At 44.7% G+C, this 22,847-nt stretch overlaps 2 protein-coding genes across 3 annotated transcripts in view; one reads left to right on the top strand and one right to left on the bottom strand.

Annotated features, from left to right (window-relative positions):
• Window positions 1-2,163: 2,163 nt before the first annotated feature.
• Window positions 2,164-19,620, bottom strand: RAG2 (recombination activating 2). Of its 2 annotated transcripts, none has more exons than XM_040328070.1 (3): window positions 19,492-19,620; window positions 7,287-8,864; window positions 2,164-2,482 (listed from the first exon to the last, which is right to left on the bottom strand). In XM_040328070.1, the coding sequence occupies exon 2, from the start codon at window positions 8,857-8,859 to the stop codon at window positions 7,303-7,305; it is 1,557 nt and encodes a 518-aa protein (XP_040184004.1). In that variant the 5' UTR covers window positions 8,860-8,864; window positions 19,492-19,620; the 3' UTR covers window positions 2,164-2,482; window positions 7,287-7,302. The 2 variants fall into 2 exon arrangements, with proteins under 2 accessions (XP_040184004.1, XP_040184005.1); XM_040328071.1 differs by having other exon boundaries at window positions 7,375-8,864.
• The window catches only part of LOC120917066 (intraflagellar transport associated protein), a 45,153-nt gene continuing 35,730 nt past the window's right edge, over window positions 13,425-22,847 (top strand). Inside the window, exon 1 of the mRNA XM_040328073.1 lies at window positions 13,425-13,540. The gene's annotated coding sequence lies outside the window, so the exon portion shown is untranslated. The remainder of the gene's footprint in view (window positions 13,541-22,847) is intronic.

The raw sequence follows: 22,847 nt of genomic DNA, 5'->3' as shown, positions 1-22,847 counted from the left end.
GTCACAGCCCAGACTTAAACCCCATTGAAAATCTGTAGAATAACTTGAAGACTGCAGTCCGCGAACAATCACCATCAAATTTACTTGAACTTGAGCAGCTCTGCAAATAAGAGCGGGCAAATATTGCAAAGTCTAAACGTGCAAAGTTAGTAGGGTCACATGCCAACAGACTAAAGGCTGTAGTTAAAGCAAAAGGAGGTCCAACACAATACTGATATAAGGGGTTGATCCTTTTTCCAACTCAGTGATTCTGTTTTTTTTTTTTTTACCCCCCCCCTTGTCCAGTCCTAAGACACAACACCATCATAGTGCCCCTTGCAGTCATGATCTCTAATCTCAGTGCCCCCTTTTACTCTCTGCCTCTCCTGCACAGTCCTACCTTTGGCAGGGCAGAGGCAAGATTCAGCCTGCGTGTCTTCTCCAGGGTCTGGCTGACTATATCATCCTATCAGCAGGGCAGGGGGTGGGAGTAGCTGCAGATCTGAATCACATATCCCAGTTGCTATTATGAAAAGACTCCCGCTCTCTGTGCAGATCTCCAGTTCCTCCCGCCCCCCACTCTGCTGATAGGATGACATAGTTGGTGGGAGAGTCGGGGGAGGTGACACACGCATAACCGTATAGTGGGAGGTGAAACTAACAAAGAAGAAGCACTCCAATTATTAGAAAAACAGTAGCTAAGGTTTTGACCACTGAAGAGCTACTAATCAGTAGACATGTGCATTCGTTTTCGTTCAAATGCATTTTTGTCCGAATTTCGGGTATTTTCATTATCGTTTTAACAAACGAAAACGATCACGCAGAATCCGAAATCCGAAAGATCCGACATAAAAAATGCTTTATTTTTGTTTTCGTTGCTACAACAGTTCGATATCGATTGGAGATTCAATATGACACTGACAATAGCAATCTGTGTCTATCGAACCTGTGGTCGAATGTGCCTAACCTAACTCTATTAGTCCAAGATTATTCTACATAGACAGGAAAGATTTGACATAGAGAGGAGAGATTCGACATTATAGAGCAGTGGTTCTCAACCTGGGGGTCGGGACCCCCTTGGGGGTCAAATGATGATTTGCCAGGGGTCACCAAATCCTGGGCTGTTCCTGAAGCCTGCACCACTCTCCCACCCTTTTTGCGGTCTCCACTACAGTTCTCAGACCAGCAGATGCCCTTAATCAAGAGCACCTAAGTTGGCAGATCAGAACTCCCCCCAGCATTGCCACTCATCCCATCCCCCCACCAAAAAGTAAAAGAAGGAATAAAAATACAGAATACATGGAAGAGAGAGGAAAAGAGGGGTAGGAGGAAAAAAAAAGGGAGAGAAAGAATTAGAGAAAGAACAAGAAAGCCAGCTAGAGAGTGAGATGGGGGGGGGGGGGACAAGAAATTAGGATAGAGAGATAGAGTGGCACATCCTAAAATGTACCATATCAGGTTTTAATACTGTACGAGTGGAGGGGACTCAGGAAAGGCTAAATTTCCGTGGGTTAGGGGCGCAAATTGCTTGTCTTGTCTTGGGTGCTGACAACCCAAGCTACGGAAATTATTTTACTGTTGGGGTCCCCACAACTTGGGAAATTTTATCAAGGGGTCACGGCACTAGAAAGGTTGAGAACCACTGTTATAGAGACAGTGTTGGGGTAGACCATTCGACATGAACAACGAAGATTTGACGAAGCAGCGAAAAACATACAAACGTTGAATCTGTAATTGAAGGCTTATGGTGTCTGTCGAAAGTTCTAAGAAGATTCGACAAGCAGCTAAACTGTACGACGCCGCAATAATACATTTCCAGTCAAATGCTCGGCCCATAGGCTATAGAAGAATTTGAATGTTGGTTGACCAGTAATAATCATTTATAAATATAATTATTACTAGTGTCATACAACATTAGAATTCTTCTATAGCTTGTAGGCGGAACATTTGACCGAAAATTCACGATTGCGGCGTCGTACAGTTTAGCTGCTCTGTCGAATCTTCTTAGAACATTCGACAGACACCGTAAGCCTTCAATGACAGATTCGACCTTAATTGACTCAGATTTTCAGACGAATGCATTTTTTAACTAAACAAAATAAATAAAAACGAATTTTGGGAGTAACTAAATAAATTTATTTTTCGGACGAAAACGAAATTCCGAAACAAAATATTTCCGTGTGAACATGTCTACTAATCAGTTGTTGTAGACAGATATTGGTCTTTCAATGGATTTTTGGGTGCACAGGTCTGTTCACACAGGTAGGAAACTTAAAAAAATGTACTCTAGCACTGCAATTCAATGGACTCACATATAGTTTAATAAAGTCAACCCTGAAAGGATCCAACACACATAGTATTTTTGTTATTTTTTTTATTGAGTTCTCCTTTAAATCCACTAGAAGATCCCCCGAGACTAGCAGGCTTGGCCAAAATTTCGACCCAATCAAAACACAGAAAATCTTGTCGGGATCTGAGGTCAACATTTGCTATTTGTAGAATCCTATAAAATATAAATAAAAGAGAAATGTCACAATATTCTGTTTACTTAAAAAGTTCATATTATGTCCATTCAAGTGTCTTATTTTAACCACTTGAGCTCAGGAAAATTTTACCATCTTTATGACCAGGCGATTTTAAATTACTCGGCACTGCGTTACTTTAACTGCCGATTGCGCGGTCATGCAACGCTGTACACACGTAAAAATTTTCTATAATTTTTTCAAACAAATATTGATTTCTTTAGGTGGTATTTGATCACCACTGTTTTATTTTTTTTGTTTTTGCGCTATAAACAAGAGAAGACCGACAATTTGGAAAAAAACAAACTGTGGCCCAGATTCACGTAGGGCGGCGTAACTTTGTGCGGGCGTAGCGTATCTTATTTACGCTACGCCGCCGCAACTTAGAGAGGCAAGTGCAGTATTCACAAAGCACTTGCGTCCTAAGTTACGGCGGCGTAGCGTAAATGGGCCGGCGTAAGCGCGCGTATTTCAAAGTAGGCAGGTCGTGGGCGTGTTGTATTTAAATTAAGCGTGACCCCATGTAGATGCATGGCAGAACGAACGTCGCATGCGCGCGCATTGCTCAGTATCACGTCAAATTTATGCCCTAAGATACGCCGGCTCAATGCCTGTGACGTGAACGTAACCTACGCACAGCCCCATTCACGTACGACTTACGTAAACGACGTAAAAAGATACGCTTGTTCCGACGTCCATACCTTGCATGGGCTGCGCCACCTAGAGAGCAGCTTTATCTTTACGCCGGCGTATGTCTTACGTAAAAGGCGTAACTGATTGCGACAGGCATAAGTACGTTCGTGAATCGGCGTATCTTGCTCATTTACATATTCAACGGAAGCGCCACCTAGCGGCCAGCGTAAATATGCACCCAAGATACGACGGCGTAGGAGACTTACGCCGCTCGTATCTTAGCTGAATTTATGCGTAACTGATTCTATGAATCAGGTGCATAGATACAACGGCGCACATTCGGACTTACGTCGGCGTATCTGGAAATACGCCGCCGTAAGTCTTTGAGAATCTGGGCCAATATTTTTTACTTTCTGTTATAAAACATATCCAATAAATCATACATTTTGGCCTAAATGTATTCTGCTACATTTTTTATTTAAAAAAATACATGTATATTGATTGGTTTGCGTGAAAGTTAAGGCACCTATAAACTATGGTATATATACTGGAATTTAAAAAATGTTATACCACTAATGGCAGCGATCATAGGCGTGAGCACGGGGTGTGCCAGGTGTGCCTGGGCACACCCTAATCACTCTGTGCGGTGCCGATTCTCCCTACTGCTCAGGCTTTCCCCCATGTTGTGCCCCCACATGTTTCAGGGTGGAGAGTGGGGAAGGGGCCAATCAATATGTCATTGACCAGCCCCTTCCTTTTTTAAATTAACACACTCACTGTGTTCAATCATAATCGAAGCATATTAAACTGAGTATACTATTCTTCAGTTTGTGAATGATCAGGAAGACGCTCAGCACATGGCATTTCCCATTCATTCACTGTCCAGTGCAGCTGAGGCTGCAGAGAAAGTCATGTGTGTTTGAGCTCTGGGGTGCACACCCTAATGCAATAGGCTGCGCACACCTATGGCAGCAATCAACAACTTATAATGGCGCTGCGAAATTGCGGCAAACAATCTGACACTAACTGATGCTACGGGGGGACTGACTAACTGCCACTGACATCACCAGTGACATTAATACAGTAATCAGTGATAATACTATGCACTGTCACTGAACTAATGACACTGGCTGGGAAAGGGTTAACATAAGGGATAATCAAGGAATTAAATATGTGCTTAACTATGTTATTCTGTGTACAACGTGCTGCTTTTGCTAACTGATCGTTCAGTTTCTCATCTTTGTCAGGCAGGGTGCCCTAAACCCGGAAGTCGGGTTTAGGGCACCCTGCAGCATATGGGTACGTTGCCCAAAGTTTTGAGATGGGAATGAGGGACACCTATTTGCAAAAGTATGTAGGCATAGGACACACCTCCAGTCACGCCCCCTTAAAGGAGAATTATATGAAAAAAAAGATTAGTTAAATCCACAAGTGCTTTTTTTTTTACCACTACTATTCCTTCATACAGTGGAACCTCGGATTGCGAGTAACACGTTTTATGAGCATTTCGCAATGCAAGCTATTTAAAAAAAAAAATCCTGACTTTGCGAGCATTGGCGAGCAGGATTCAAGCCACTGGGGTGTGCAGTACCACATTTGGCCAGAGGTGGTTCCCGAGTGTCTCTGAGCGTCTTCCAGTGTCTCAAATTATCTCCACCCCTCCGCTCTTCTGGTCACATACGGTACTGCATACACCGGTGCCCCTGCACCTCTAGCCACATTCAGTACTGCATACACTAGCAGTCCCTGTGGAACAAATTATCTTTTTTTCCATTGATTCCTAAGGGGAAACTCGCTTTGATATACGAGTGCTTTGGATTACAAACATGCTTCTGGAATGGATTATGCTCGTAATTCCAAGGTACTACTGTACTGGCTTTTGTCTCTTAAAAATGCAGCAATTTAGACGTTTTGCACTGAGAAACACTTTTTGATAGATAAAAAGTGCATTTTATATGCAACTATATAGATCAGACCAAACTGAGGGACTTAAGCCCCATACACACCATCAGATTTTCTGCAGATTTTTGTCTTCAGGTTTACCAAAACCATATAATATGAGGTCAAACCTTAAGAGTTTCAATTTGTATGCAATCAGGCAGGCCCTTGTACTACATGGTTTTGGTAAATCTGAAGAAAAAAATCTGCAGATAATCTGATGGTGTGTGTGATGCAATTGCCTATATATGCTCCAGTTTAATTCTCCCTGCTAATTTAATGCTGTGGGTTAGAGGTAACAGGTGTTTTCATGTGTGACTCCTCTCTCTCTGTGAAGACTGTTCATATGTTAAATAAGGCTAGCTTTTGAAAGGCCTTTAATTGTGTGATAACGCTGTCTAAAAAACTATTGATGTTCAGAGGTGTTAATAGGTGTCAAACTGGATGCAGACGAAACGTCTGCCTAGGAAACTCAAGGGTGTGAAGGTGGTTTGTTGTTATGCTGTTTAAGGAATGTGCAGTGATTAGACATGATAATGTTTTAGTAATTAGCCTGAGTGTGTGATTAGGGGGGGTGGAGATTTCATTGTTGCTTCAATGTCTTGGACTGTATAAAAAGCTGAGAAGAAAACCATTAAAGTGTGTGTTGTTCCAGCAGTAAGCTTGTCTCATGTGTGGCTTTCTGGGCGACTCCAGGAATATTCCTCCTCGTGGAATATTGGGGTGATTTTCGTGATGGGAAGAAGGGAACGTTGACGGGGATATCATTGTAATACCGTCACAGTGTGTATGGGGCTTTAGGGCCAGATCCACAGCCAGCGGGCTTAACTTAAATGTTCCTATTTAAGTTACACTGCTGCAAAATTTCTACCTAAGTGCCCGATCCACAAAGCACTTACCTAGAAATTTGCAGCTGTGTAACTTAAATCCGTCCGGCGCAAGGCGTGCCCAATCTAATGGGGCGAGTCCCATTTAAATTAGGCGCGCTCCCGCGCCGGACGTACTGCGCATGCTCCCGACGTTTTTTTCCCGACGTGCTTTGCGCGGATTTACGTTGCGCCAAGTTTTGAGAATCGCGACGGGTGTAAAAGAAAACAAAAGAGTTGCGGCGGGAAAAAAAAAAATTTAAAAAAAATTTGACAGCGACGCGGGAAAGAAGGGTATACTTTTACATGGTGTACTAAGTTTACACTTTGTAAAAGCAGCCCTAATTTTGCGTTTGCAAACTAACACTTACGGAAAAAAAACGAAGGGAAAAAGCTTTGTGGATCTCCGTAAGTGCTAATTTGCATACCCGACGCTGAATTTCGACGAGAAATGCCCCCAGCGGCAGCCGAGGTACTGCATCCTAAGATCCACCTGTCGGATCTTAGGAATATCTATGCGTAACTGATTCTATGAATCAGCCGAATAGATAGAAACAGGGATACGACGGCGTATCAGTAGATACGCCTGCATATCCCTTTTGTGGATCTGGCCCTTAAGGGGCATAGTTAAAAAAAATCCAGGTTTTGGATATGTGCTTTGGGAGGGGAAAGGACTTGTGCTAGAAGGTGGGGTAAAGGGGCAGTCTTATATGCACTGGGGGGGGGGGGTACTTTGGAAGGGAGAGGACTTGTACAAGAGGATGGGTTGGGGGGTCGAATATGTGCTGGGGGTGCTCTGTGAGGAGAGAGGACTTGTGCTGTAAAGTGGGTTGGGCCCAGGGGGTGGAGTATGTGCTGTGGGGTGCTCTGGGTGGGGAGAGGACTTGTGCTAGAAGGTGAGGTGGAGAAGCTGATATATACTTGGGGCACTTTGGGAGGTGAAAAGACTTGTGCTAGAAGGTGGGGTGGAGGAGCTGATATGTACTGGGGGCATGTTGGGACGGGGACAAGGACTTGTAATAGAAGGTGGGTTGGAATAAAGGGGGGGTCGTAAATATGCTGGGGGTGCTCTGGGAATAGAGAGGACTTATGCTAGAAAGTGCCCCCAGTACATATCCTCTTTCCCTTGACCCCCCCAGATCGCTCCTCCATGCGTACAACGTTTTTTTACTTGCTCCCCTCCATCCCCCCAGCCCACACCTGGTGTCACCGATCTGGCGGGTGTCACCCAGGTTTGGTCTACACCCCCATAGCGACGCCACTGTATATAGTCATGCAAGTATTTACTGTTTTAGTACACTTTCTATACTAGCAAATTCAACATTTCAACAAGCTTCTTTCTGATCACCTAGGCAGCAAAGACTTTAGTCAAACAAGCGTCTGAGAAAAGATTTCTTCACTGTTGACATTCTGTTGATAGACGCTTTTCGACCTACTTTCTTCATTGATGGCTTCAAGACAGGGACCATCTTTTTGGGAGTTTGCAGACTTCTTTCCAATTTAGCATGGTCATTGCAGAAATACTTGATATCATTTTCAGACAGATAGACTAGCATGCTTTCTGAGAGGTCCATACACTGGGCATGGACCCAATGTCCTCCATCTTTGGAGCAGTAGATCATGGCTGGTTTGTTAAGTTCTGTGGAATAATATGGGACCCAGGTGTTAATGTTCAGGTCACAACCATCACAGCATGTGATCCAGTAACCCGTCACAGACTCATCTTCTTCGTCATCTTCATTGTAGGTGTCATCAAAGACTCCATCTCCTAAGAAGGTGAACTCTTCTGAGTCTTCTAATGGCATGGAGTCTTCTTGTTCTTCTAAAGACCCTTGACTGCAGGACTGCATCAAAACTTCTTCTCCACCAAGGTTCAGTACATAAAAGAAGAAGCTACTGTCTGAATTCTGATTCTTGTTGTCTCCTGGAATTCCAAAAAGAACAGCTCCATGTCCCATATCCGCACCAAACCAAGTCTTGCTATGCTTAATATCTCCTGTCCAGTCAGGTGTCTCCACTTCTTGGATGTTGATGGTGTCATTACTTAGGGAGACTCTATTACAGATCATTCTTTTCTGGCTGTCAGACTCATATCCGCCAACAATCAGGAATTCATCTGGGCTGGTATGAGTCACGATAGCACTCGAGACAGAGAGATGACTTTGTAAAACCGTACAAGTTATGTTTGGACTTCCGAGTGGGAGGTCCACTTTAATCTTGTAGATGTTAGGAGGCCTTATGTTACTTTCAAGGGTATGACCACCTATTATGTAGACCGTATCAGTTCTTGATACTGAAACATGAAAACAACGCCCATCTTGTATCTCTTTGATGGTGTAAGCGGTAGAACAGCCAAACTGAAGATCAATAAGGTAAACTAATGGCTGACAGTCAGTGACACTGTTCCATTTTTCTGTAGTCCTTTGATTCAAAGGTATGAAGGATCTTCCACCAAACAGTACCACAGCAGTTTTACCTCTGCTGTGGACGACATTTATGGAATGACCATACCTTGCTCCGGGAAGGTCACCAACCAAATCTTTTTCTGAACAGCAAAGTACTGATTTCTTGTTGGCTGACGGAACAATAGACATGACGTACAATTTTGGGGATATTTCATTGTTTGGTGTCTTTCCACCATGGATGAGATATTGACTGACTTCACCTCCTTGATTGTCATGGAAGCTGGCCACAGCTGGGTGTCTCAGCGGAGGGAGGTAACAAGATTCACTGGTGAATGTAGTAGGTCGTAGTTTCAACTCATTTCCTTTCAAGTCCACCAGGAACAGGCCTGTTGGACATACCCTCTTAGGCCAACCTTTCTGACCAAAGAAATAGACATGGCGACCAAACCGAAACAAGGAAAACCCAGGCTGGATTAGAGAAGTGTTAGATGTTGCAACAAGTGTTTGAAGAGTCATCACACCTAAAGACAAGAAGAAAACTTGTTATATGATCATAAATAAGCAATGTTCCTTTATCACTCATAAAACATTTACTGTATGCGTTTTAACTTTTCCCTGGGTCCAGTTTTTGTTCAGTATTCACATAGTTCTGTTCTAAGTTCTTTTTTCACAAATACTTTGTAACCCTTGGCAGCTCGCTATACGCCCACTTACATTATCCTACAGGCTGACGTGGGCTTTCATTGTGACAGCAACCTTCCCCGTACATGACACCACTTATCACTTACCACAATACAATGCAATCCTAAACTTTGTACTCAAGCAATTTCACAATTTTCACTTCCAGCTAAAGTTACTCTTTTTTTCTAGTTTTGAATAGAATAGGGATGGGTTAGAAGTAGAACACTGTTCAGGGCCTTTATTGCTTTTTTTTTTACGTCTCCAGTGTATAGATTCACCCTCTCTTTTTGTCCAGATGTTCTTAGTCAATAAGACAGAAAGGGATAGGCAATTCAAATATTTTTGAGTTGTCATCAAAGCAGCAAAAGAGGGGAAATGTTCTAATGGGGGACTTAGGTTCAGGTGACAACCAGTGTCGGCCCATCCATAGAGGGCGCAAAGGCGCTGCCTCCCCTATCCATGCGTCCGGCCCCCTGATCTACATATCAGGGCATCAGACTATGAATTCCAATGCAGGGTGGGTGTTTTTTTGTAGCACCTGATTAGAGCTAGAGGCTCCAATAGGCTTAAAACAAGGGTGAGCTTGGAGCGCAGAACATTGCGCTCCGAGCCCACCCAGTTATGTGACGATAGCAAATTAATTTACGCTATTTTCACACTAAAGTTCCCCCCCGCCAATCAATGCAATTTAAAAAAAGGAAATTGCTCTGTGTCACTAAGGCCCCATACACACGGTCGGACCGAACCGATGAGAATGAACCGAAGTTCAGTTTCATCGGACCAAACCGACCGTGTGTATAGGCCATCGGTCTGTTTTCCTTCGGTCCAAAATTTTAAAACATGCTTCAAAACCGAACCGATGGACCGCTGCCCGATCGGACCAAACCGATGGTTAGTACAGAAAAGCATTGGTTCAAAACCCGCGCATGCTTGGAAGCATTGAACTTCGTTTTATTCAGCACGTCGTGTGTTTGACGTCACCGCGTTCTGACCCGATCAGTTTTTGGAACGATGGTGTGTACGCATCATCAGACCATCAGGCCACTTCAGCGGTGAACCGATGAAAACGGTCCGTCGGACCATTCTCATCGGTTTTGTCCGACCGTGTGTAAGGGGCCTAAGGTGTGAATTAACTCTTTGTTTTGTTTTTCGAAAGTCATAAAATGTAACAAAAAAAAAAGTATTAGTGACCAAAACACGATGACGTCACTCTCGTACGTGTGCGTCACAGCGGTGGCGCAGAGTTCTGAATGAATGGCACAGTCCATTCAAAGCCCAGACGTCACCGATTGCTGCCAAAGTAAATATCTCCAAAATGGTGTACTTTTTCAAGATATTTACTGTACCTATAGGTAAGCCCTATTATAGACTTACCCAGGGCTTTTTTTCAGTAGGAAATCGGGGGGATGCAGTTCCGGACTGACTGAATGTATTGGCAAGGGGTGCTGGTGTGTGCTGCAGGGTCTATTGATGCTGTATCCCGGGGATCTATTCTAGCTGGAGGGGATCTATTTTTAGAGGGGGGTCTATTGTTGCATAGAAGGTTTATTGTTGCTGGTGGGTGACCGATTGTTGTTGGGGTGGGTCTTATGTTGCTGGGGGGTGGGGTCAGTTGTTGCTGGGAGAGATCTACTGTTTAGGGAGGGGTTTATTGTTGCTGACTGCCAGGATTTTATTGATGCTGGCTGTGCGGAGATCTCTTCTTGCTGCCAGGAGTCTATTGTTGTTGGGGATGGGGGGGGGATTTTGTTGCGGGTGGTCCATTTTTATTAGGGGGATCTATTGTTGCTGGATGCAGGGGCTCTATTTTATTGCTTTTCTTGTTATCATTACCAAATTCCATATTAATTAGCACCACAAAATGATAGTTCTTTCTGTATTATCTAAAAGGGCAATACTGTAAGGCGAGTAGGGGATGGAACCAAGAGATGATGCTCTGAGGTGGATAGGGGATGGAACCAAGGGACAGTGCTCTGAGGTGGATAGGGGATGGAACGAAGGGATGGTGCTCTGAGGTGGGTAGGGGATAATAAACAAGGGACGGTGCTCTGGGGTGAGTAGAGGATGGAACCAAGGGACGGTGTTTTGAGGTGGGTAGGGGTTGGAACCAAGGGACGGTGCTCTGAGGTGGGTAGGGGATGGAACCAAGGGATGGTGGTCTGAGGTGGGTAGGGGATGAAACCAAGGGACAGTTCTCTGAGGTGGTAGGGGGTGGAACCAAGGGATGGTGCTCGGAGGTGGGTAGGGGATAGAACCAAGGGACGGTGCTCTGAGGTGGGTAGCGGATGAAACCAAGGGACAGTGCTTTGAGGTGGGTAGGGGATGAAACCAAGGGACAGTTCTCTGAGGTGGTAGGGGGTGGAACCAAGGGATGGTGCTCGGAGGTGGGTAGGGGATAGAACCAAGGGACGGTGCTCTGAGGTGTTAGGGGGTGGAACCAAGGGATGGTCCTCGGAGGTGGGTAGGGGATGGAACCAAGGGATGGTGCCCTGAGGTGGGTACGGGATGGAACCAAGGGACGGTGCTTTGAGGTGGGTAGGGGATGAAACCAAGGGCCAGTTCTCTGAGGTGGTAGGGGATGGAACCAAGGGACGGTGCTTTAAGGTGGGTAGGGGATAGAACCAAGGGACGGTGCTCTGAGGTAGGTAGGGTATGGAACCAAGGGACGGTGCTCTGGGGTGGGTAGGGGATGGAACCAAGGGATGGTGCTCAGAGGTGGGTAGGGGATGGAACCAAGGGACGGTGCCCTGAGGTGGGTACGGGATGGAACCAAGGGACGGTGCTTTGAGGTGGGTAGGGGATGGAACCAAGGGACGGTGCTTTGAGGTGGGTAGGGGATGAAACCAAGGGACAGTTCTCTGAGGTGGTAGGGGGTGGAACCAAGGGATGGTGCTCGGAGGTGGGTAGGGGATAGAACCAAGGGACGGTGCTCTGAGGTGGGTAGCGGATGAAACCAAGGGACGGTGCTTTGAGGTGGGTAGGTGATGAAACCAAGGGACAGTTCTCTGAGGTTGTATTGGGTGGAACCAAGGGATGGTGCTCGGAGGTGGGTAAGGGATAGAACCAAGGGACGGTGCTCTGAGGTGTTAGGGGGTGGAACCAAGGGATGGTGGTCTGAGGTGTTAGGGGGTGGAACCAAGGGATGGTCCTCGGAGGTGGGTAGGGGATGGAACCATGGGACGGTGCTCTGAGGTGTTAGGGGGTGGAACCAAGGGATGGTCCTCGGAGGTGGGTAGGGGATGGAACCAAGGGACGGTGCCCTGAGGTGGGTACGGGATGGAACCAAGGGACGGTGCTTTGAGGTGGGTAGGGGATGAAACCAAGGGACAGTTCTCTGAGGTGGTAGGGGATGGAACCAAGGGACGGTGCTTTGAGGTGGGTAGGGGATAGAACCAAGGGACGGTGCTCTGAGGTAGGTAGGGTATGGAACCAAGGGACGGTGCTCTGGGGTGGGTAGGGGATGGAACCAAGTGATGGTGCTCAGAGGTGGGTAGGGGTAGGAACCAAGGGACGGTGCTTAGAGGTGGATAGGGGTTGGAACCAAGGGACAGTGCTCAGAGGTGGGTAGGGGGCGGAGAAAAGGGGTGACTCGAAAAGGGGGCGTTCCTGGACCTATTCTCTGAGAAAAAAAGCCCTGGGCTTATCTATAGGTAAAAGTCAACAACGTGACTTTACTGCCACTTTAATGCCAATGAGGTCTCCTGGCCAATATTCCTAATTCTGTTTCTGTCTGCCTGTGCGGTTCTAGGTGGGAGTTCTTAACCAACTGTGTGTGTTTGTTAGCTTTCCTCTGTTGCTTTCCCCGTTATATAAAAAGAAAAAAAAAGAAAATACATTTTCACTGAGAGAATCCTTGAGGGATATAAGATACTGCCAGGAGGTTTAACTCTCTGTATCTGCAAACATCTTTTATTTGGTTAGGTAGACTGATCCTTTAACATGATATAAAACAAAAAAATAAAAATAAAAAACCTGATCCCCTTTTCTTTACTCTAACGTCTAACCGAAAATGCCTTTTAGTTCTACGTAATATACAGTATATATATATATATGTATATATATATATATATATATATATATATAAAAAGAGCGAAAAATTTTGAATAAATAAAATTAAAGCAACAGTACCCAAATAATCAAATACACAAAAAAAGAAATAAAAATATGCTTATTATAACCAATGTATCCAACATCTCTTTCCTCAGCGATGACATCCCTGCAGGCTGCATTGCCAAACTCTCTGCCCCTCGCTCTGCAGCACGCATGAGGTTAATCCAAAGCTTGGTTGACAGTTGTTTCCAAGGCAGCAGAAAGCTGAGCCCCGCCGGTGTGGTGCATCATGGGAGTTGTAGTTTTAGTTCCTCTAGCTGCAGTGCAATGCTAACAGGAAGAAACTAAATTTCCCAGCAGCCTTTTCTCACTGACTTAAAGGAATTTCCTCGCCGTCTGTATGTTTTGTGTTGGGCAGAATATGTTTTGGTCTGGATCTGGTAGCTTCACTGAGGAGGAATTTCAGGTATGAATGAGTGTAAATGCAGGTAAACTCGTGTGCACTTTTTTTTGGCGCCGGGTGAAGTTTTTGGGTGTGTTTCACACGCCACTGGCTTTTCAAAAAAAAAAAAAAAAAAAGCAGGTAAATTATGGGTACAAGGGGCTGCTATGGAACTACAAGAGCCAGCATGTTGGTAGCTCTGCGTCTGTCTTTGCAAGGTTGCGCTTGTTAGCAGGTTCCCCCGGACTTCTCTTCGACTGTCCAGGTTTTACCAGGGGATGTCTCTGGGAACCAACAATTAACCGCTTCAGCCCTAGACCATTTTGGCTTTTATGTTTCGGCACTGCGTCGCTTTAACTGACAATTGCGCGGTCGTGCGACATGGCTCCCAAACAAAAATGATGTCATTTTTTCCCCACAAATAGAGCTTTGTTTTGTTGTATTTGATCACCTCTGCGGGTTTTTATTTTTTGCGCTATAAACAACAAAAGAGCAACAATTTTGAGAAAAAAAAACAATATTTTTTACTTTTTTGCTATAATAAATATCCCCAAAATATATATTTATATATATATATATATATATATATATATATATATATATATATATATATATATATATTATATATATATATATATATATATATATATAAAAAAAAAAATGTTTCCTCAGTTTAGGCCGATATGTATTCTTCTACATATTTTTGGTAAAAAAATTGGTTTGGTTTGCGCAAAAGTTATAGCGTCTACAAAATAGGGGATAGTTTTATGGCATTTTTATTAATGTTTTTTTGCGCACAATGGAGCCAGTTCACACAGCTCCGGGGGGGGGGGGGGGGGGGCGGGCTACGCATTTGGAAAGGGTCCTGTGCATCTTTGGCTCCGATTCAGGTGCAAATTCAGGCAAAAATTCTGACCTGATTCGCACCTGAATCGGTGAAAAGGGACGCAGCAGACCCCCTGCTGTGAGCATGTGCGAAGCCGGCCTAAAACTCAAAAGCAAACAGTCATATTACAGCTTACCAATTCGTAGATGTGATGGCTGCATTGGTTTTCTTATTTAACCACTTCAATACCAGACACATCCCCCCTTCCTGCCCAGGATAATTTTCAGCGCTGTTACACTTTGAATAACAATTGCGCGGTCATACAACTCTGCACCCAAACAAAATTTTTAATCATTTTCTTCCCATAAATAGAGCTTTCTTTTGGTGGTATTTGATCACCACCTGGGTTTTTATTTTCTGCGAAACAAACCAAAAAAAAAATGACATGTTTGAATAAAAAACATGATGGTCACTGATAGGCGGCACTGATAGGCAGCACTGATGGCACTGGATAGGCAGCACTGATAAAGAGCTACTGACAGACATTACTGAGTGGCATCTGAAGGGCACTGACAGGCATTACTAATGGAGCGCTGATTGGCACTTTGGGCACTGACAGGCGTTCTTTATGGGGCACAGGCTGGCAGCTGATGGGCAGTGATTGGCAGCTGATGAGCACCTCTGATGGGGGCTGCACTGATAATCAATGTGTTTATTATCAGCGCAGACCCCCCCCTTCTAACAGGGAGAGCCGCTTCCTGGTTCACACAATGATCAGCTGTGATTGGTCACAGCTAATCACGTGGTAAGAAGCCTCTGTCAGAGGCTCCAGTCCATACCATGATCTGAAATGCGGCTTGTCAGACTGACACGCAGCACCTCTGAATGCCATGCTACACGCACCCCCCCGGGCGCACGCCAGCTTGTTATCCTGATCACGTCATATGATGTCCGGTCAGGATAACAAAACCACTTTGCCGACATCATATTGCTAAATGGCGGGCAGCGAATGGATATGCCTCGTACACACAATCAGATTTTCAGAACACTGTTTGTCCGTCTTTTGTTGCATGCTAGTCTCATGTCGAAAGTGAAGAGGTTACTCGCCATACAAAACTTGCCGTACGACAGAATTCAACGTCAGAAGTGACGTAACGTGTTGAATAGTTTTGGATGTATTCTTTATTTTTCTGAGCATGCGTAGTCCCGCTCTTACGATTTTCTTTTCCAGATGGAAACGTACTAATTAACTTCCCATCAGCGCTATAGTCGAATGACAGCTACAGTGCGGAACTACTTTGCCGGGAGACCGTCAGTAGACGTCCTCCCCTTTGCACGCTCCCCGCGTGCCCCCTGTAGGGTGATCACAGATCCGAGTAAGGGGCCAGTGCCAGCCCCTTACCATGTGATCACCTGTCAGCCAATGACAGCTTATCACGTGATGTAAGCAAAAGCTCGGTAACCGTTTTTTTTTCTCCTCATGCTAACAGCGTGAGGAGAAAAAAAAGCAGATCACCGGCTTTTTTTGCAAGGGACATTGGTCACAAAGAGGAAGAGGCACATCCGCCTCATCAGTGCCCACCAGTACCACCTATCCAGGGGCGGACTGACCATTGGGACTCTCGGGCACTGCCCGAGGGCCCCATGCCACTAGGGGGTCCCATCAGGGTTGCCAGGCTCAATAAAACCAGGGATGTATATAAAAATCTGTGTGTGTTTTTTTTTTTACATCTGTTCCTGATATGTCTGAAACCGACATGCTTTTGATGTAAAAATCCTGAGATTTTAGCTGCCCCGCCTCTGCACTGCCTCCTGGCATGGTGGCCACCTGTAAGCCTGGGGGCCCCATAATCTTCAATTGCCCAGGGGCCCCATGAGTTGTCAGTCCACCCCTGCACCTATCAATGCCCACGAGTGCCACCTGTGGTGCCAATCGGTGCCACCTAGCAGTGCCCATCACGGCCAGCTATAAGTGCCACCTATCAGTGCCCACCAGTACGGACCTATCAGTGCAGCCCATCAGTGCAGCCTCATCAGCGTACATCAATGAAGGAGAAAAATTACCTGTTTGCTAAATTTTATAACAAAATATAAAACGGTTTTGTATTTTTTTTTTTTAATCTGTCTTTTTTTTATTTTTTTATCAAAAACTTAAAACCGCGGAGGTGATCAAATACCACCAAAAGAAAGCTCTATTTGTGGGGAAAAAAATGGGTACAGTGTTGTATGACCGCGCAATTGTCATTCAAAGAGCGAGAGCGCTGAAAGCTGAAAATTGGTCTGGGCAGGAGGCGGGGTTTAAAGTGGCCAGTAAGCAAGTGGTTAAACGAAAATCGGACGTTGAGTTCACGTACAACAAATATCTCATAGTCTGCACCAATCACGGCGGTCACGTGATCTTAACCACTTAAAGACTGCCCACTGTATATACACGTCCACAGAATGGCACGGCTGGGCAGATGGACGTACCAGCACGTCCTGTACATCTATCCAGCCATGGACCGGGACCGTTTGACCCGCGGACCCGTTTGCCGATGGGGTCCCGCGATCGCTCCCCGGAACTGAAGAACGGGGAGAGCCGCGTGTAAACACGGCTTCCCCGTGCTTCACTGTGGAGGCTGCATCGATCGTGTCATCCCCTTTATAGGGAGACACAATTGATGACGTCACTCCTACAGCCACGCCCCCCTACAGTTCTAAACACACACTAGGTGAAACATAACTCCTACAGCGCCCCCTTGTGGTTAACTCCCAAACTGCAACTGTCATTTTCACAATAAACAATGCAATTTAAATGCATTTTTTGCTGTGAAAATGACAATGGTCCCAAAAATTTGTCAAAATTGTCCAAAGTGTCCGTCATAATGTCGCAGTCACGAAAAAAATCGATGATAGCCGCCATTAGTAGTAAAACAAAATAATTAATAAAAATGCAATAAAACTATCCCCTATTTTGTAAACGCTATAAATTTTGCGCAAACCAACCGATAAACGCTTATTGAGATTTTTTTTACCAAAAATAGGTAGAAGAATACGTATCGGCCTAAACTGAGGAAATTTTTTTTTATATATTTTTGGGGGATATTTATTATAGAAAAAAGTAAAAAATATTGCATTTTTCTCAAAACTGTCGCTCTATTTTTGTTTATAGCGCAAAAAATAAAAACCGCAGAGGTGATCAAATACCACCAAAAAAAATCTCTATTTGTGGGAAAAAAAGAACGTCAATTTTGTTTTGGAGCCACGTCGCACGACCGCACAATTGTCTGTTAAAGCGACGCAGTGCCGAATCGCAAAACCTGGCCTGGGCCTTTAGCTGCCTAAAGGTCCGGGGCTTAAGTGGTTAAGCCCCACCTCCCGGCATCATAAACCATTTAAAAGGCCAGCGCGAAGAGGTTAGGAGTAAAGTGGCTCCTTCATAACAAACGTCTGACCGTTCCGACAAGTAAAATATTTTACAGGTAGACATCGGCCCTTCTAATCGCTCCAAAACAGCTTTCCCATTTTGGACTGGAATACCTTTTTGATATTAACAGGTTGCTTCCTCCATCCCAGACTCCGCGGCTCCGTTATCGGCGGCATCAGCCGTTCATTAAATCCCCAAAATAACTTCCGCGCCATACGTACCGGGCGCACATTATACCTCCTAATTTAATACTTTCCCCACTAATTGCATGTTTGCTCCATGTCGGCGCATGGCTTTAAATAGCCGAGCGGTGAGCGGCGTACTGTAAACAGCGGCGGAGCGCTGCGATTTATGTGAAATGTTATGCCATGAATAATTTATCGGGCCCAATTTACTGTGCTACTGAAATAAATACTCGGAGATCGTGGAAGACGGTGTAGAAAGGTCAGGCAGTTGGTTATGTTGGGTTGGTTCGCCTTTTTTTTTTTTTCAGGTTCCTAAATAGACGTAAAATCGAGCCGCGTTGGCGTTTCGTCTCCCCAAGGTAATGCTACCTCTGGTCGTCCATTGTGTAGCTAAGCTGAAAACAGAGCGCTGTACAGAAGCATGGAGGAGAGGATAACAAGTGTATTAATGGAGAGGAAACTGGTGACCATGTCCCGGGATATTTAAAAGGACCTCTGCTGGCAATTCCAACTTTTGGGGGCAGATTCACATAGAATCCGCGGCGGCGTAGTGTAAGCCATTTACACTACGCCGCCACAACTTACTGGAGCAAGTGCCGTATTCTCCAAGCACTTGCTCCGTAATTTGCGGCGGCGTAGTGTAAATGGCCCAGCGTATGGCAGCGTAATTCAAAGGGGGCGGCTTGTATTTAAATTAAGTGCGCCCCCGCGCCGATCGAACTGCACATGCGCCGGGCGTAAAAATAGCCCAGTGCGCGTGCACGTAAAGTCCTATTCGCGAACGACTTAGGAAAACGACGTAAACGACGGAAAAAGACGACGCTGACCCGACGCCATACTTAACATGGCATACGACGGACCTTCGTAAACTTACCCCTCATATAGCAGGGGTAAGTTTACGCTTACGGAAACGTCGTAAATTCACTGCGTCGACCGCGCGTACGTTCGGGAATCTCGCGTAAATAGCTAATTTGCATAGACGACGAGGAAAACGACGAGGCGACACCTAGCGGCGGGAAAAAAAATTGCATTTAAGATCTGACAGCGTAAGAGCCTTTGGGCACTGATGAGGCTGCACTGATAGGTGGCACTTATAGACTCTGATAGGAGGCACTGATAGTTGACACGAATGAGGAGGCACTGATTGGCAGCACTGATGGGACTGTACTAATAATCGGGACACTTCTAATCAGTGCTCTGATTATTAGTGCCCATGTCCCATTAACACAATCCAGTTAACCGGCTTGTGTTTACTTCCATGATCAGCTGTCTACAGTAGGTGTGTTACTGGCCAGATCACGGGGGGGGGGGGGGGGGGGAACTCAAAAAGAAAAAGAAAACAAATGCAGCCACCACATCTAATGATCGGTAAGCTGCAATATATTACATTTTTGGGTTTAATACCACTTTAAAATAATGAAAACTTTTACTTTTGGAAGCACTGGAATAGGTAATCAGAGCACATGTCAGCTAATATGGGGACAGAACTGTGTTATGGGGGGGGGGGGGGGGAGAATTCTAGTTCTAGGGTCTAGTTCTAGAATCAGAGCCCACTTACCTGCCCCGCTGTGCCCTCCTGCTGGTCCTGTGTCTGGCAGCACTGAGGTCCCTCTGTAGTAGTGGAGTTTTTACGCTCGCTCTGTGCAGATGTGCCCCATCCCCAGTGCAATGTGGGTAACCGTCTGTGACCGTTGTTACCTCGCTCTGCACCCTGCGACTTGCTTAACCCTTTCCAGCACAGCCTCCGAGAATATCGCAGCTGGGAACCTTCACCACAAAAGAGTGGAGGGGGAAGAGGAAGGAGCCTGTTGTGCATGGGGTTCCGTTACAGTCAGAGATGGCATGAAAACCTGTATGATAAGCCCTGGTTTACACTGCACGCCGCCTGTGATTAAACATTAAAAAAAAAAAAAAAAAAAAAAGTTTAGGCCGACATATTCTACTACATATTTTTGGTAAAAAATAATAAAATCAATCAATAAGCGAATATTGATTGATTTGCACAAAAGTTATCGCATCTACAAAAAAAGTGATTGATTTATGGCATTTTTATTTTTTATTTTTTTACTAGTAATGGTGGCGATCAGTGATTTTTTTTTTTTTTTTTTTGTGGGACTGCAATCGCTACAAAATTGTTGCTTTATTTTTTTATTTTTTTGATAGTGCAAAAAAATTAAAACCCCCCCCTACAGGTTAACCCCTTCACTGCCAGTCACATTTACACAGTAATCAGTGCATTTTTATAGCGACTGATCGTATAAATGTGAATGGTCCCAAAATGGCACCAAAAGTGTCCGCCATAATGTTGCAGTCACGATAAAAATCACAGATCGCCGCCATTACTAGTAAAAAAATAAATAAATAATAAAAATGCCATAAAACTATCCCCTATTTTGTAGACGCTATGGGCCAGATTCACAAACATTTGCACTTGCGCCGCGTATCAGTGATACGCTACGCCGCCGTATCTTACCTGGCGGAATTTCGAATCCTCAGCGATTTTGCGCCGTAAGTTGCGGCGTAGTGTTTTTCTGGCGGCGTATTTGAAATTGGGCGGGTTGGGGGCGTAATTCATTTAAATGAACTGCGCATGCTCCGTTTTGAAATTTCCCGCCGTGTTTTGCGCGAAATGACGTCGCACCGACGTAATTTTTTTAACTTTAACGTGAGTTACGTCCTTTCCTATTCACGGACGACTTACGCAAAAAAAAATAAAAAATTTGACGCGGGAACGACGGCCATACTTTAACCACTTAAGCCCCGGACCATATTGCTGCCTAAAGACCCAAGGGGTTTTTACAGTTCGGGACTGCGTCGCTTTAACAGACAATTGCGCGGTCGTGCGACGTGGCTCCCAAACAAAATTGGCGTCCTTTTTTCCCCACAAATAGAGCTTTCTTTTGGTGGTATTTGATCACCTCTGCGTTTTTTATTTTTTGCGCTATAAACAAAAATAGAGCAACAATTTTGAAAAAAATGCAATATTTTTAACTTTTTGCTGTAATAAATATCCCCCAAAAACATATATAATTTTTTTTTTCCTCAGGCCGATACGTATTGTTCTACCTATTTTTGGTAAAAAAAATCGCAATAATCGTTTATCGGTTGGTTTGCGCAAAATTTATAGCGTTTACAAAATAGGGGATAGTTTTTTTGCATTTTTATTTTTTTTATTTTTTTTTACTACTAATGGCGGCGATCAGCGATTTTTTTCATGACTGCGACATTATGGCGGACACTTCGGACAATTTTGACACATTTTTGGGACCATTGTCATTTTCACAGCAAAAAATGCATTTAAATTGCATTCTTTATTGTGAAAATGACAGTTGCAGTTTGGGAGTTAAACACAGGGGGCACTGTAACATTTAGTGTTCACTTTGTGTGTGTTTACTAGTGTAGGGGGGTGTGGCTGTAGGAATGACATCATCGATCGGGTCTTCCCTATAAAGGGAATCACCCGCTCGATGCGCCGCCACAGTGAAGCACGGGGAAGCCGTGTTTACACACGGCTCTCCCCGTTCTTCAGCTCCGGGGAGCGATCGCGACGGAGCGGCTAAAAACAAATAGCCACGCCGTCGTCCCGGATCGCTCCCCGAGCGGACCCGACCTCCGCATGTACCGGGGGGGGTCCCGATCGGACCCCCCACCCACGTCTAGCAGAGGACGTACAGGTACGTACATGTGCCTGTCCGTGCCATTCTGCTGACGTATATGTACATGAGGAGGTCGGGAAGTGGTTAACATGGCAAGTCTATCTATACGCCACAAAATAGCAGCTTTAACTATACGCCGGGAAAAGCCGACTAGCGACAACGTAAGAGAATGCGACGGCCGCGTGTACCTTCGTGGATTGACGGAAAAAGCTCATTAGCATACCCGACGCGGAAAACGACGCAAACTCCACCCAGCGGGCGCCAAAGTATTGCACCTACGATCCGAAGGCGTACCAAGTCGTACGCCTGTCGGATCGAAGCCAGAAGCCGTCGTATCTTGGTTTGAGGATTCACACTAAAGATACGACGCGGGAAATTTGAAAGTACGCCGGAGTATCAGTAGATACGCCGGCGTACTCTGTCTGTGGCCCACAATATATAACCAATTTTTGTAACATATAAAAGACAATCTTACGCAGAGTAAATTCCTAACATGTCATGCTTTAAATTTGTGCGTGGAATGGCGCCAAACTTCGGTACAAAAAATCTGCCACTAGGTTTTACCGCCCCTCAACCACTAGAGTGAATGAGCCCCAATCATAGATGCATGATTGTATGGGAATTAAAAATGATGTGAGGTCTTTATTACAGTACGTGTATATTTAAAAAAAAAATTACAGTCACAAAGAGGATGTCTGCGATTTTTTTTTTTTTTGCAATTTTTTTGCAATTTTTTATTTATTTTTTTTATTTAAAAAAAATAATATTTTTTTTTTATTTCTATTACTGAAAATAGGGAACTTTTTAAGCGGTGACAAGGCTTATTTTGAACGTTCGGCGATGTTTTCAAAGAAGTAGTCAAATAACATCAAAGTGAGCCCTGTGTGCCTGCACAGACGTGTTGTGTTAACCGCTATGAACCGAAACTTGAAAAACAAAAGAAATAAAAACACACATTTCCTTCCTTAAAACACCAACATTTACATAATAACCACCAGAAATCTGCGGTCAGTGCGGTCTGCATGCTGAAGCCCATAGTGACAGCGAGTATAAGGCTGCGATCGCTGGAGGAAGCCTGGACAGAAGGAAAACACTTCCTGTTGTTTATGGGAAAGGGTGGAAGGCTTTGTTAGTGCTAAAGAGCAACTTTCACCTAAAGGTATAATAAACCCAAAAGTAAACATTTTAATATATTGCAGCTTTCCAATTCTTAGATAAGAAAAAAAAACTATATAAAACTACCGTATTTATCGGCATA

This window comes from Rana temporaria, chromosome 11 (genome assembly GCF_905171775.1).
Source record: "Rana temporaria chromosome 11, aRanTem1.1, whole genome shotgun sequence".
Lineage (NCBI taxonomy): Eukaryota > Metazoa > Chordata > Amphibia > Anura > Ranidae > Rana > Rana temporaria.
Note: the sequence above shows the minus strand (reverse complement) of the source record. Positions and strands in the feature narration are given on the sequence as shown.